This window comes from Miniopterus natalensis, chromosome 2 (genome assembly GCF_054644295.1).
Source record: "Miniopterus natalensis isolate mMinNat1 chromosome 2, mMinNat1.hap1, whole genome shotgun sequence".
In the NCBI taxonomy this organism is placed as follows: Eukaryota; Metazoa; Chordata; class Mammalia; order Chiroptera; family Miniopteridae; genus Miniopterus; species Miniopterus natalensis.
Genome location: NC_142082.1, coordinates 417887 through 433487, shown reverse-complemented (window position 1 = coordinate 433487; position 15601 = coordinate 417887). Strand labels below are relative to the sequence as shown.

Here is a 15601-nt window from a genome sequence, read left to right as displayed (position 1 = left end):
GGTTCTTCTACTCTCTTTAAAAAAATCAATGGAAAAAATATCCCCAGTGAGGATTAACAACAAAGAAAACAAACAAAACCCCGTTTCTCGGCTGACGGGCGGCACCGGCGATGCGACCTTGGGGGCTGCAGCTGCGCCACATTCCCGACACCCCAGAGCGTTCCCACGGCGTGGAGTCTGCGCCAGGGCGTGTCCGCCTATCCGCCCACTGACGGCAGGAAGCGAACGGCCTTGACCATAAGGACGTGCCTGAGGGTCTTCGCGGGGACGGGTTAGCACCTCTGCTGAGGGCGGCCTTGGAGAAACACGTTTTACTTAATTGGGATGAGCTGACTTGACTGGGACGGAATGAACAGCTGTCCCGTCCTTACTTCTGCGGGACTGTGAGCCGTCTCGGCGCGAATATGTCGTTACCTCCAATACGCCCTCATTACCACCCACACCTGGACGCCGCTGAATTCAGTCCTCGGGAGTCGTTGGCACGCCAGAAAGGAAATTCAGAAATTAGCCTTCTACCATCTGAAGCACAAATACGCAATCAAGATAAAACACATTCTGAACGGCAAGCGTCGGGTTCTGCTGAACGCGGCAGGCACGCGGAAGCCCCGTTGCACTCCCTTAATCAGGGCTTCAAAGACACCAGCATAAAAGGAGGGACAGTAATCAAGCCGCGGGCGTCCAAACGAGGGCCTGGATCCTGGAGACACCCGGCTTTGAAGGCAGCAGATTCAGCAGGAAAGATGAAAGCCATTTTGACACTTTAATTAACGTCAGTCTCAAAACATAAGTGTAAACGGAACGGGACACAGAAGTCCCACCCCACAGGCGTGCACACTACCATTTCCCCAAAGTTACAAAAAATGACGCGGGCGGCCCGAGTTCTGGGCCGGCACCGGTGGGTCAGCAGCGGGGACGTCGATTTCAAACGCGTTAATTAGCAAGAAATGAGAGTCTAGCCAGCATTTAACATCTCGTAGACACTCCCTGTCTTCATTTTAATTTTTAAAATCCTCCCCCGAGGATGTTTTTGCCATTGCTTTTCAGAGAGCGCGGAAGGGGGGTAGAGAGAGAGAAACGTTGATGTGAGAGGGACACACCCACCGGCTGCCTCCTGCGAGTGCCCTGACCGAGTCTGCACAGAGGTACGTGCCCTTGTCCCGAATCACACCCTGGACCCTTCAGCCTGTGGGCCGAGCCTCTAACCACTGAACAGACTGGCCAGGGCCTGTCTTCATTTTAAATATTAAAAAACTTGCATCACACAATGAGAATGTGGGCTTTCTGCAGAAAAACTGAGAAAGGACCGACTTTTAATGACACGAAGAGTCAGGAAAGTGTCTGAGAGCAGAATATTCGAAGGGCCAGGCGCTAATCAGGTGACGACAGAGACCCATTAGCAGCGACGCCCCCGGAGGTTATGAGGGTGAGATGCGGGGGTGAAACGGGAATTCGAGGTGTAGCTCCCGTCCCGCTCCCTGTTCTATAGGACACGACTCTGTCCTGTCTCCGAGAATGCGACGCTTTAAACTTAGATGAAAACGTTTTTGAAAAGAGTAATTTTTTCCAGTGGAAACGGTGACCGACCAACAGCAGTGACACCACTGGGTGGCACCTGGGTACCGACGAACGTTCTTGGAGAAGCTGCACCGTGTGGCAGGCGGCACTCGGCACATGCTGTGAACATGTGCGTGTAGTTTCATTCAGGACACTTAATGGTGCGTGAAGTCTATAGAAAGTTGCATCGGAATTATATTTTTACTATAAAAATCTGGGGGGAGGTAATTGTTGGGGGGTGCTTGGCGTGGTGACGAAATTGTTGACTCTCATGTCTGCCCACGGCGGATGGTGGTGTGTGGCTGTCGACGACCTGGGTTAGTACAGGCAGAATTACCACCGTCTCTTTTCTCAAGGGAAAAGGACCTTCCATGGACACAGTGAGTAAAATAATAAAGCCAGGGCTCCTCGAAGGGTAAAAACAGTACATAACTTCCGATCGATTTCCTCTCACAGATGCTCCACGAACTCAGCCTAAATCTTGTCCATTTCACCCATAAAGTCCCATAAAAATTGGAGCCGGGTGCTATGGCTCATGACTGAGCGCTGATCTGTGAACCCGGAGGTCAGGGTTCGATTCCCGGTCAGGGCACATGCCCGGGTTGTGGGCTGGATCCCGTCGGGGGCGTGCAGGAGGCGGCCGATCGATGAGTCTCATCATTGATGTTTCTGTCTCTCTCCCTCCCTCCCTTTCTCCCTTCCTCTAAAATCAATAAAAAATAGTAAAAAAAAAAGTTGGAAGTCCACAAACCCATAATACGGACGCCATAGGAATAATCTCAGGTAACAGGAAGGGAAATACAGTCACTGATCCCCCACAACAAGGACCAAGCACTGAGACAGCCGACAGCTGCCCGGGCTGACGTCGGCTGTGACGAGACGTCAGAGCTCCGGCCAGGCCCCTCCGCGCTCGCTCAGAGCCCGCTGGGATCAACACGCCCACAGGTCTGTGCTGACCAAGCAGACACCCCCTCGTGTGGCCAGGAAGCCGGTGGCCACACGGGAAGTGCGGTGGGCGGGGGCTCTGCCGGACTCGAGACTATTCTGGCTCCACCGTGAGGAGCCCTGGGCCTGCAGGCACCTGCCACCATCGCAAAAGGGGCCGACCGCTGCTCCCCAACGAAGCTCAGACCCAGCACGAGGCACACACGCTGTGTGAATGCAGAGTTACTGTTCACCCCGCTTGGCGCTCGTCACCGAACTGTGTCTGCCTCAAATCCCCGTCGAGATGGGGCCGCCCAGCACCTCGGCCGCGGGCTCCCCGCAACCCTCTGTAGCTCCGGGGACTCGGTCCCGAGGCAAAGGGCAAAAGACATGCCAGAGGCAAGGCTGGGGACCTCGGGGTGACTCGTCCCACAGCAGGGCCTTGCTGAGAACACAGGGAGGACGGCATGTGGACCAAAGTGCCAGCTGCCGGCCACCCCCAGGTACCAGCACCTCGTGGTTCGATTGAAGGGCACGGCTACAGCCTTCCCTTTCTCGAGGGAGCAGAAGAGTTTTTTTCAATGTTCTCAGAATATTTCATAATTGCATGAATTGAAATAATTTGTCTTACTTTCATGCTTTCTAAACTAACGTGTTGTAAGGAGTACAAGCCACAGATCCCTGGCTTTGAAGGCATGTTTATGGGACCATGTGAGTAAATACAAATAGGAGTTTAATTCTCTGCCACAGCCTAAAGGTTTTGGCATCTAATATCCACATATCTTTAAAAGAGACGTATATTTTAAAGGGAAATGAAGCCCAGACAGCGTGGCTCAGAGGTTGAGCATCGACCTAGGATCCAGGAGGTCAGGGTTCGATTCCCGGTCGGGGCACATGCCCGGGTCGGGGCTCGATCCCCAGCAGGGGCCTGCAGGAGGCAGCCCATCATCATTGATGTTTCTCCCCCCTCCCTTCCTCCCTCTGAAATCAATAAAGATATGTATTTTTTAAAAAAGGATATGAAAATTAATTTTTGGGGGTAGTATGTTCTTTGGAACTTGTCCCTCAGAGAGTGGGAGGGAGGAATTCATGTTGGACGAGACTATGTAGGGGACGAGTGAATCCGTGAAGGCTTCCTGGAGGAAGTGATGGCAGCTGCACCTGAATTTGGTTTTGCGTCACTGGAGTGAACTTGAATTTATTACAAGGATGAGCTTTACGTGCCTGGAAGAGGAGTGGTCCCAGGCTTCTGTCTGTCCGATCCTACATCAATGCTCCTCTCGGGGAGTCCCAGAGGAGGCCTCATTCGCGCACTCAAACAGCATTTATTGAAATCCTATTATGGTAGGAACAATAATGCCCTCCCCCAAGTCCACGTCCTAATCTCTGGTACCTGTGACTGTGTCACCTTACAGGGCAAAGGCCCTTTGCTGATGTGATTAAAATTCAAGCAAATTCATTAAAATTCAAGGAACAATAATGCCCTCCCCCCAAGTCACGTGAGTGGGCCCCATGTCATCCCCAGGGCCCTGTATAAGGAAGGGAGGTAGGTAGGAGTCAGAGGGCAGGTGAGGGTGGGACCAGGCGAGAGTCCTGTGCCTGGAGCTGAGGAGGGTGAACTCCCGAGGCCTCAGGTTATCCTGGAAACTGGAAACTATCATGTCCCCTTGAGAGACAAGTTGCTCCAGACGTACAAACAAAACGGAAATGAGTTACGGCTGTTTGCCCTGTTGGATTTTCCCTCTGTTTTAACGACTTCTTGAATCAGCTGTGACACATGCTGAGAACATTCCTGACCTGGAGCAAAATCATTATAATCTAATTTTCTAGCATTTTCCTCCACGATATCAATAGCACTCCCTCCCTTGAAAAATTGGGTGAAACGCCTGTTTAGACAAGTAGGCGACGCACCTGATAAGTCATATCCCGGGGGAGGAAGCCATGTGTGAAATGAAAGCTAGATGTTCTCAAAACCACTTCGTTTAAAGAGAGGACACTAATCAATGCTAGTGTTTCCCATAAGGGACGGGACGGTGGGGTGGGGGGGGGTGCATCGCTGAGCAGTGGACGCCTGCAGATGAGATTAAGGGACACGGTTTCCGCTGAGTCACCTCGGGCTCCAGGGGCTGCCTGGCCAAGGGCAGGGAGCTCGAGACCCCAGGCAAGCAAATCCACCAGCAGCAGCCGCCCGCGGGGGTTTGAAATACAGGGTGTCCCCCAAAATATACACACACTGTGACAGCTGGCAGGTCAATTTTGAAACGGAAATGCATTTTAATCAACACTGTCTTTATGATTATTCAAAGTGTGTTTAGGCACTTTCTTGGGACACCCTATAGCTGCTCAACACATATTCCTGAATTCTTCACAGACCTCCCACGCACATATTTTAATATTTAACTATTGCTAGATGAATATTAAGATTATATATTTGCATTTTATACAAGGGGAGGTGACCTAGTAACATTAACTTGTTTTTCAGGCATACAAAAAGGAGCATTTAAATAAATCCTATTTTTCAAGATAATCACTGTGACTGTTTTCAAAAACAACTTTTTGGAATTATTTTCAAGAGATAGCTTTAGAAACAAAATTAGTTTGTCAGAATAATCTTTCTCTCTCCACACAAAATTACTGACGTCCCGTCTGCCTCCGCGGCAGGAAGCCCCGAATCAGGTCGGACGCTCAGCCGTGCTCACCAGCGGGCGTCTGCGTCCTGGGGGGTTCGACGGTCTCTCCATACGTGTGTCTTTCTGCTTTTTCAGACAGCAACTTGAAATTTCTTTGGTATTTGCCACACTCTTATTAAATAGACTATGGCCGCATGCCTTCTCAGTTCTATTTAGGAAGGAAGTATTGTAAATACCTAACAGACGGCGCTCAGAGTAAAACAAGGACAGGGAAGGTTCATGACCCACCTGCTTGGACGTGTCCTCCTGGTGGCACATGTCCCACCACAGCCGACGCCCCTAGAGTTTCCACCTCTCTCATTTGACTCCCGGACCGTCCTCACCTCCGGCGGCCCCCTCGACTCGATAACTAGCCCAGGGTCCAATAGAAACTTTGAAGAGAAGCATCTTGTGTGATTTATTTGGTACGTACACTTTGGGGATATAAAAGTGCACTGGGTAAATCATGTGCACATAAATTAGAGATTTAGTCTCAGCTCCCCACTGTTTTTTTTTAAATATATCTTTATTGATTTCAGAGAGAGGAAGGGAGAGGGAGAGAGAAACATCAATGACGAGAGTCACTGATCAGCTGCCTCCTGCAGGCCCTCAACTGGGGATCGAGCCGGCAACCCGGGCGTGTGCCCTGACCGGGAATCGAACCCTGACCTTCTGAATCCTAGAGGTTGATGCTCAACCGCTGAGCCACACCGGCCAGGCCCCCCTGGTTCTTGTGTCACCTGTATGATCTGTTTATTTTTATTCTGCCCGTAATGACAGCTTGAAGGTGATCGATCGTGTTCCACGGGGCGGTCACCCTCAGAGCATTTCTGAAGACGTGAGATGGTTTGACTGTCCCTCACCCATAAGATACACGCCACAGATGCTGGTAAAAGTACCAGTGATGACCTTGAAGTGCTTTTCAATCCAATGACGGTGAAGCTCATCACTTCCCGAGTTTCTAATCTGAGCTTTTCACATCTCTTTTTATTCTTTTAATTTTTTTGTTAGTCTTCACCTGAGGATATTTTTTCCACTGATTTTTAGAGAGAGTGGGAGGGAGGGAGGGGGGAGAGCAAGTGAGAGAAACATCGGTTGGTTGCCTCCTGCACATGCTCCAGCCTGGGCAGGGGACTGAACCTGCAACCCAGGTGGGTGCCCTTGGACGGGAATTGAGACCCTTGGGTGTGCAGGCCGATGCTCTATCCACTGAGCACACCAGCCAGGGCTCTTTTTTCACATTTCTTTTCCTGGAAGGGCAGGGGTGGTCCATGCCTTCCCCGAGGGGAAAAAACAAAAGGAACAGGACAGCCCAGAGGACACCACGGCTCAGCCCTTTCACCCACGACCCCCTGATCGTGCTGTGATAATATCCACAGCCCTGCAGACCCCTCGGGACAGGTCTTGGCACTGCCCTCCGCGCCCCCATGGAGCCGGGCTTCAGAGCGGAGCACCCGGGGTCGAGGCTGCAAGGCTCGGCCGTCAGCATCACAGAGCCTCCCGTCAGGGGCCAAGAAGTGCACAAAAACACCACCTCTGGGAACACATCCTAAGACGCCCAAAACACGAACCGGAAAGAATTTATGCGCCCCTGTGTTCACAGCGGCGCTGTTTACAACAGCTAAGGCCTGGAAACAGCCCTGGTCGGTGTGGCTTCGTGGTTAGAGCACCGACCTCCACATCAAAGGGTCTTGGGTTCGATTCCCTGGCAAAGACACGTGCCTGGGCTGCAGGCTCGATCCCCAGCCCCGGTCAGGGTCTGTGCAGAGGGAACCGATCGATGTGTCTCTCCCACATCGATGTTTCTCTTCTCTCTCCCTCAAAATCAATGGAAAAAATATCCTCAGAGGATTAACAATAACCACCAAAAACCTGGGAACAGCCCCAGTGCCCAGCAGTAGACAAGGGGATAAAACACGGTGGGACATTCACGCCATGGAAAACGACGCGGCTGGAAAAAGGAAGACAATCTCTCACTGTGAGTCAGCATGGAGGGACCTGGTAAGTGAAATAAGCCAGTGAGAGGAAGGCAAGGACCCCACGGTCCCACTCACATGTGGAATCCAATGAACAAAATAAACTGATGAAGAAACCAGATCGAGAGACACAGACGCTTGGCCCGGACGGAGGGATCTCAGGGGAAGGCGGGGGTCGGGGGAAGAGGGGAAGAGATTAAGCAGAGGACTTACATGCATCTAGGCACAGACCATGGGCACAGCCGATAGTTCAGGGAAGGCCTGGGGGAGGGGCAAGAGTGGGGGGGACAAAGGGGGGGAAAGGGACACCTGCAATACTTTCAACAATAAAGATAAATTAAAGAAAAAAAGATCACCGAGGACCCATGGCCTCTTTGAAAACCAGAGGTTAGGCTACTGGATGAATCGGCCACAGCTCCTCATTCCCTCGGATACCCCAGAAAAGCCAACTTGCTAAGACCTTGGAGGGACAACATGCTGGACAGGGTCTGGGTCCTGGCTACTCCTTCGGCCGTCTCTGGACTGCACATCGGTCAGGGTGCTTCCTCTAAGAGGCCGGTTAGTGCTGGTTTACCAGCGGCATGCAGTCTGCAATTTGTAATTCCACGTAACCTCCCCCAGGTCTCCCGAAAGCCGTTAGCATGCAAGGAGAAAGCTCTGTTTCTGGCCCGGCCAGTGTGGCTCAGTGGTTGAGCATCTACCTAGGAACCAGGAGGTCAGGGTTCGATTCCCAGTCAGGGCAGATGCCCGAGTTGTGGGCTCGATCCCCAGCAGGGGCCGTGCAGGAGGCAGCCGATCAATGACTCTCTCGTCATTGATGTTTCTCTCTCTCTCCCCCTTCCCCTCTCTCTAAAAAATCAATAAAAACATTTTTTTAAAAAAGCTCCATTTCTGGTACAGGACACCCCCTTCCCGGACCCTGCCTGTCCCTTCCCCCACTCCGGTTCTTGGTGCTAGAAATCAAACCCACATTCGCCCCAGTTCCTCCCAGAGCTGCCCTTAGCTCCTCTGACAGGTCGCGGGACCCAGGTCCCACGGCACCCGGGTCACCTCGCTCCTGCGCTCGGCTGGCTGCTGAGCGGCCAGCTCGGCTGTCACGTGCAGCTGGGGGAATTTTATGGCCGGCTCTGCTTTATGGCTCCTCCAGACCATGGATATTCATCGCGTCAGAGAAATACGACAGTGCGGAGAAATATTAGGCCGTGCTGTTTAGCTCGGGTGGTAAATTTTCAGGGGTGGATGTGGCTGCCGTAAGGACGGAAGGAAGCGGTGACATTGAACCGGCAGAGCCCAAAGACGACAGAGAATTTGCATTAACGATCGGTTCGCTGGCAGCCGTGAATCACAGTTATGGATTCGCTTACCCAGAGACCAAGATTTGGGCTGGATGTGGCCACGGAGAAGCCCAGGCGTCGCTGTGCATCCAAGGGCTTCGCTCAATCCATTCAGCTCCGACATTTAAAAAGCAATCACCTGCTAAATATCAGGGCTCACATTTTTTCCCCATACAAAACTTTTATATTTTATTATCTTTTTAAAATGTTTTTATTGATTTTAGAGAGAGGAAGGGAGAGGGAGAGAGAGAGAAACATCAACATCAGCTGCCTCCTGGGGATCGAGCCCACAACCAGGGCGCGTGCCCTGACTGGGAATCAAACTGTGACCTCCGGGTACACGAGACGGTGCCCAGCCAGCTGAGCCACACCAGCCAGGAATACTTACTTACTTTTAAAAACTTTGATAATTATGGATTTCATTCTAAAAAAACAAAGGTTGGCCGGCCAGCATAGCTCAGCAGTTGGGCATCGACCTAGGATCCAAGAGATTGTGGTTCGATTCCCGCTCCGGACACATGCCCGGGTTGTGGGCTTGATCCCCAGCCGGGGGCATGCAGGAGGCAGCCGATCAATGACTCTCATCACTGATGTTTCTCTCTCTCTCTCTCTCCCCCTTCCTCTCTTTGAAATCAGTAAAGAAATATTTAAAAAAATTAAAAAATTAAAAAAAGAAAGGTTACCTGTGAAAGAAATGTTTCAAAACACCACCGCAAATGTGACAATGTTACAAATGTAATTTGGAATAGTTACCAAACACTGGAGACTAAATCACACCTGCGCTCAGGGTGCGCCCTGCTCCTTCCGGGGCGAAGGACCTTCGCGCACCTGTGTGTTTTCCACCAGGACGGTCAGAAAGGGCGTCCTTACCTGCTGTGGACCTGACAGTGGAGGTGACGTTGGAGGGTGTCAGTGCGGGAATACATTCATCATCTTGGGAGTAACCAGCTTGAATGGCGCGAAGGTAGCTGTGACTCCGCGTCCGGAAGCACCCGGGGAGGTCCAGGGCATCCATGGCCTGAGACTCCACCTCGCTGAAGACGGACTCACACACGGACTCGAACTGCCCATTGACCTCGGCCTCGCTCATCTGGAACAGGCAAGAGCGTGGTCGGTGGCGAGACCCACCAGGGTCTCTGGCCAGGCCCCACCTGACCTGGCTTTAGAGACTGGCCCCAGGGACGGAGGGGCGGACAGTGGGTCCCACCTGGCTCACGCAGCTGGCCTGGCTCAGCATGCTGAGAGCTCTCATGTAGCTCTGGTTCCGGGAGCGAAACTTGGGGGAGTTGTAGTTGGCAGAGGGGTCCAGGCCGTGACCTGCAGGCCCGTCGCTGGCCGCTTGCAGGTAGCTCTGGCTACAGGAAAGAAATAAGAGGAAAGGCGTTGCACGGACATCACTGAAGGGACAGCGGGCAGGTTAGGAACCGACGCGGAGAGGCCGCTGTAAAGTCCCCAGCCCCCGACTGTCTGTCGACGGATACCTTCGCCTCATGCAAACATTCCCAAGGCTCACACAAATGTGAATTTCATCCAAAGTAATAGGGAGGCTATTTGCAAAATTGCTTTGAATCTTGACATTTTATGGCCAGGTAGGAAATTAGGATCACTCCACATTTTTTTAAGAAAGTGCTGAAAATGAACTCGGCTCCTGAGCTGAAGCCAGAAACCTATGAAAATCTCATAAAAACAATGTTTGCTTTAGGCAACGTTATCTGCTCAGAAAAATAAAAGGCTTGCCTTCGGCCTTAACGTGTGCAAAGTGTCTGGACGGTGCACCTTGGGCAGAGAGGAAGAGCCGACCGAGAAATTAATTCTGCTTTATCATCATTATGACCTTCTCTCCCAAACTCCCCGGAAAACCGATTCTCTCCGGTCTCCCTGCTATTTGGTAAAATGTTAAAAGTGTGGGGAGACGTGAGGGTGTCTGGCAGCTGGAACGTCAGAGTAGCTTAAATTTCCGGCACGTGGAACCTCCTGCCAAGTTTTGCTGACAATCTTTCCACAGTGGAAACACCGAATGAGGTCACTGCGCAGGCCTGTGTATAAATATCAGGTCACCGATTCTGACTCCAGTTAGAAGCTATTATTTGGGACACACGGAGGGACCTGGAGAGCATTACGCTGAGTGAAATGAGCCAGGCACAGAAAGACAAGCATGGGACAGGCTGAGGGATCTCAGAGGAAAGGCAGAGGCGGGAGATAAACCGAAGAACTTAATGCACCTGTGCAAAGCCCAAGGACAGACAATAGCGAGGTGAAGGCCTGGGGCGGGGTGGGTACTGGGTGGTGGGGGCCATGGGGGGAAGGGGAACATCTGTAATACTGTCAACAATAAAGATACTTTAATGTATGTTCCTTGCTATTCAAAGTAAATTCTTGATGTAATTTGTTTTTTTCTGTGACTTACATCTTTCCTTAAAAATGGGACAGTGGAGGAAAAACTGGGCTGGATTTTAAATTCTGACCAAGCACAGCCCATTTATATTTATTTATTTATTGTTAATCCCTCACCTGAGGCTATTTTTTCCATTGATTTTTAGAGAGAGTGGAAGGACCGGAGGGAGGGAGGGAGACACAGAGGAAGAAACATTGATGTGAAGAGACACATCGATCGATTGCCTCCTGAGTGCACCCCAACCCGGGCTGGGGATCGAACCTGCAACCCAGCTACGTGCCCTTGACGTGGAGTCAAACCCACGACCCTTTGGTGTGAGGGCCGATGCTCTGACCACTGAGTCACTCTGGCCAGGGCAAAGCCCGTTTATTATAGATTCAAAGTCACTTATTCTGCAAAATATTAATATTTTTATATATTAATAGAATATAATTTAGTTTTAAAACCAGGTGTATCCCGCATTCCAGCTGCTACCTGCCTTCCCTCCACTCGAAAAGACAAAAGGAAGTCGAGGAGAAAGCAGCGTTAAGCTTTACGCTGGTCCTGCTCTGGCAGGTCGGGAGGGCGATGGCTCCTTGTCCGCTGTGGTCAGGGCTGCCCTCCCTGGTGCGTGGCACCTGACGGGCCCCTGGCCTCCCTCCAGGACCGTCCCTCGCTGTTCCCCAGAACTTAGCCCATAGGAGTCCCCTATCATTTGAAATTTCCTTTAAGCCCCTCGGTTATTCCCCCAAAATGATAATTCCTACTTGAGCAGCCCGGCTGTCAGGGGTTGAAATGTATTTTCATGTGTAGACGTGGTGGGAGCTCAGAAAAATTTAAAAGGAAACCGTAAAAGGATTTCTAGAAAAAGACAAAAACATCGCCCCCCCATTTTTCCCCTTTCAAATGACGTGGGCCTCGGGGCGCCCTGTGCATTGCGAGGCCCTCGCGTCCCCCGGAGGCTGCAGGAGAGAGTGGCTGTGGAGCAGAGAAGCTGCTCCCCGGAGGCTGCGTTCCCCGCCCGTCTGCACGCGGGAGGCTCGCCGGCTGCGCTGTGGGCTCACAAACCTCTCCCGTGACTCAGCTCATGGAAAACAGGTTTACGTAACACATGTGCCGCCCCAGCCTCTGCCCACAGCTGCTGACACAAGTAAATAACCCGAGAACCCAGGCACCAGCCGTCCCCTTGCCCGTCGCCTCAGGCAGGTGGGAGATTTTCGTGGGTCAGATGAAGGAGAAACATAAGACTGAATGTGTAATTCCAAACACGGGGCATCTTTCTTTTTTAACTATTTTTAAAAATTGATTTTTAGAGGGCGGAAGGGAGCGGGAGAGGGAGAAGCTTCGACCGGCTGCCTCCTGCCCGGCCCCCACTGGAGGTCGAGCCCACAGCCCGGGCACCCGCCCTGAGCGGGGATGGAACCAGCGACCTTTTTGGTGCCTGGGACGAAGTCCAACCCACTGAGCCACACTGGCCAGAGGGGAGCGGGTGGGAAACGGGGTGAAGAGGGATTAAGGGGTATGAACTGGCGGTTACAGAACAGTCGTGGGGCGTAAAGCACAGCACAGGGAGCGCAGTCGGTAATATCGTAATAACTGTGGATGGTGCCAGGTGGGGACTGGAAGTATCGACGGGAGCACTTTGTAAAGTATGTGATTCTCTAACCACCATGCTCTGCACCTGAAAATAATACAAAATAATTCTGAATATAAACTGTAATTAAAAATGAAAGCACTAACCATAAAAGGGTATTTAAATACTGCTTTGAAAAGCGATCGTTTTAGATAAATTAAGACCATGTATGTTTCTAAAAGGAATAAAAAGTGGTATTTTAAAAACCCCCACAAAAGTGCAGAAAAGAAAGTCGTGGGAACAAAAGCTGGAGCTACACTTGGGACCCTTCATCGTCTGAAACACTTTCCCTCCCGAAAGAGCATTCAGCTGAAGATCGAAGGACAAAACAGGCCTAAGGACATAAAGGGAAAAACTGTCCAGAGAGGCGACGAAGGAGCCAACAGGAAACAACGGAAACTGCAAGAACGTTCGGCGGCAGGAGCCGGTTCCCCAATCTGGCCTCACGCCTCTCGGGCTTCACCCGTCCCCCTCTGCAGGCAGCCCCAGCTCGACAGCCTGCGCGGCCTGGGCCTGCGTGGTTCCCCCGACGCGCAGCCCACAGGGACCCTCTGAGGCCTGCATTTCCTGAGCATGGGCGGGCTCTGGAGACGAATGGAGTGGCCACGACTCCTGGGAAGGGCCCGTGTTGGGGGTGAGCCTTGCTGGCTGCCGCGACAGGAGTCACCAGCTGTCTTCAGAGGATGGTCTTTCTCAGGTCGTGTCCTGTCACACGTCCAGGGAGATGAGCCACGGGCCCGTCCCAGCAGAATCCTCACAGCGCTCAGTGGGACAGCGCCCGGTTGGGTTGGGAGAGACCTGGGGCCCAGCGCCAGGGGCCACCCGCACCCCTGGTCCCTGCCTCCCATCCAGACGGTGCACCTCTGACAAGAGGCACTTTCCGCCCCCTGGAGCCCAGGAGGTCGGGCTCATCACCGGAGTTGCAAATGCACCGCCTGGCAGCTGGCAACAGGGTCACCAAAACCCGCAGAGAAAACTGCCCCCGGCCCTCCAGCCCCAGTGACCGGTGGGGTGGCAGTGGGAGCTGCGGCGGGAGACACCCCCTCCGCGGAGCACAGGGCGGCCGCAGCCGAGCCGTGTGCACTTCAGCTGCGAGACGTTTCCAAGGGCCAGCATCTGGTCCTTTCCCACTGAATTTATTGGGGAGCATATGGCCTTCTTGATGGAGATACAAGAATCTAAGGAAGTGGAGACTGAATCGCTTTACACACGTCCTTTAGATGGATGACCTCTAATTTTAGAATCCTTAAGAACGGTTATTTCACGGGTGCTCTTAATGCTCCTTCATTTATTACGTTGATTAGCAATTGTCCCTGACGAGTGGCTCACGGAGCTCAGTTTTCTTCATCGTTCATTGTGTACGCGGCACAGAGGGCCCGGCACCGAGGAGACACAAGGATGGCGACAAATGTGGCGCATGCCCCCCCCCGTGTGAGCAGGGCACAGGGAAGCAAGCGGGCGGCCGGCAGAGGGGAGCACGGGCTGGGGAGCTGCAGGGGCCCCGCCCTCCGGGAGGCGCTGTGCTCAGCACCGTGTGCACAGGCAGGGGAGCAGCGTCACAGAAACAAGGCCTGGCCCGAGCGTCACTGACCCGCGAGCGTTACGACCACCAGCTCCTGTGTGATGTCAGCAAGGCACTGACCGGACAGTTCACCCTGCTGTCGACCTTCACACCCAACAGCTGACCGTTCTCCTGGGAGACGGGGCAGTTCTCCCACGAGCACCCGCACCCAGCGGCGGGGACCACGCGGACCAGGCCGACCAGCCTGACGCTGAGGAGAGTCCTGGGAATCACCGACTTACCAGACAGTCGTCTCTGTCTGCATTTGGAAATTAAATTTATCAATAACGTATCTTTGGGCAAACATACAAAACATATGCTGTTATATTTGTAAATCAGCCCATTTCCTGTCCTCAACCTAAAAATTATTCCCTAAAAATGCACTTATGAAGTTACGGTAAAAAAAATGCCCTATTATGATTCACACACACACTCACACACACACGCACACGCACGCACACACACGCTCACACACACACGCTCACACACGCTCACACACACACGCTCACACACACACGCTCACACACACGCTCACACACACTCACACACACACACACGCACGCACACACATGCTCACACACACTCACACACACGCACACTCACACACACACGCACGCACACACGCTCACACACACTCACACGCACACACACTCACACACACACACGCACACACACACGCACACTCACACACACACGCACGCACACACATGCTCACACACACTCACACGCTCACACACACTCTCACACACACACTCACACACACGCTCACACACACACTCACACACACTCACACGCACACACACTCACACACACACACACGCACACACACACACGCACACTCACACACACTCACAAGCATGCTCCTGATGAAAATACCAGGAATGACGGATGGACCACTGGTTAGGACAGCTGCTTTAAAATGAAAGCTGAGGTAGAAACCGCCCAAGCCTCTCTCCTTAATTACTACGTAATAAGTAAATAACCAAAGGCCCGACTTGTTCTAAGAGACCTTGCAAACCGATGGCCATAGTCTAAGGGTTTTAACTCAGAAACTGCTTAGTCGAGGCCGCTGGCCGCGGTCGGGCGCGTTGGGAGGGGGAGGCCCGAGGCGAGGCGCTCGGGGGAGAAGGCGCGTCGGGGTCTTACGTTTGCAGCCCTCCCAGCGGCCTCTGTCCCAGGGATTTGAGCAAGGGCTCCGGCCGCAGGGCCACCGTGGGCGACGTCTTGGGGCTGGAGTCGGACTCCCCGCTCTCGTCGTCGCCCATGGCCTTGATGTAGCTGCCGCTCCGCATCCTCCTGCAGGGGATCTCGTCCTCCTTGCCCCCAGGCGGGTACCCTGCCCACTCGTCCGGCGGCACCTGCAGGGGAGAGACGGGCACACCTGCGTCAGTCGTCCGTCCGAGCCCAAGCCCGGCTCTCTCGGGAACAAGCTCCCCAGGGCCCGAGGGCAGGGCCCGATGGTCAGACGCACAGACGGTGCCTCGCAGGGCAGCCCTGATGGGACGTAACCATGGAGTGATTCTTTCTTCTCCTACAGGAGCGACAGAGAACGTGATGGAAAAAGTGAGGGTGTCAG

General features: G+C 52.9%; 1 protein-coding gene across 1 annotated transcript in view; it reads right to left on the bottom strand.

Annotated features, from left to right (window-relative positions):
- Positions 1-15601, bottom strand: part of DLGAP2 (DLG associated protein 2) — a 58773-nt gene that overhangs the window by 22468 nt on the left and 20704 nt on the right. The window contains exons 3-5 of the mRNA XM_016219137.2: positions 15172-15383; positions 9665-9812; positions 9328-9547 (exon numbers count right to left, since the gene is read on the bottom strand). Coding sequence (XP_016074623.1) covers positions 9328-9547; positions 9665-9812; positions 15172-15383 — 580 coding nt within the window. The remainder of the gene's footprint in view (positions 1-9327; positions 9548-9664; positions 9813-15171; positions 15384-15601) is intronic.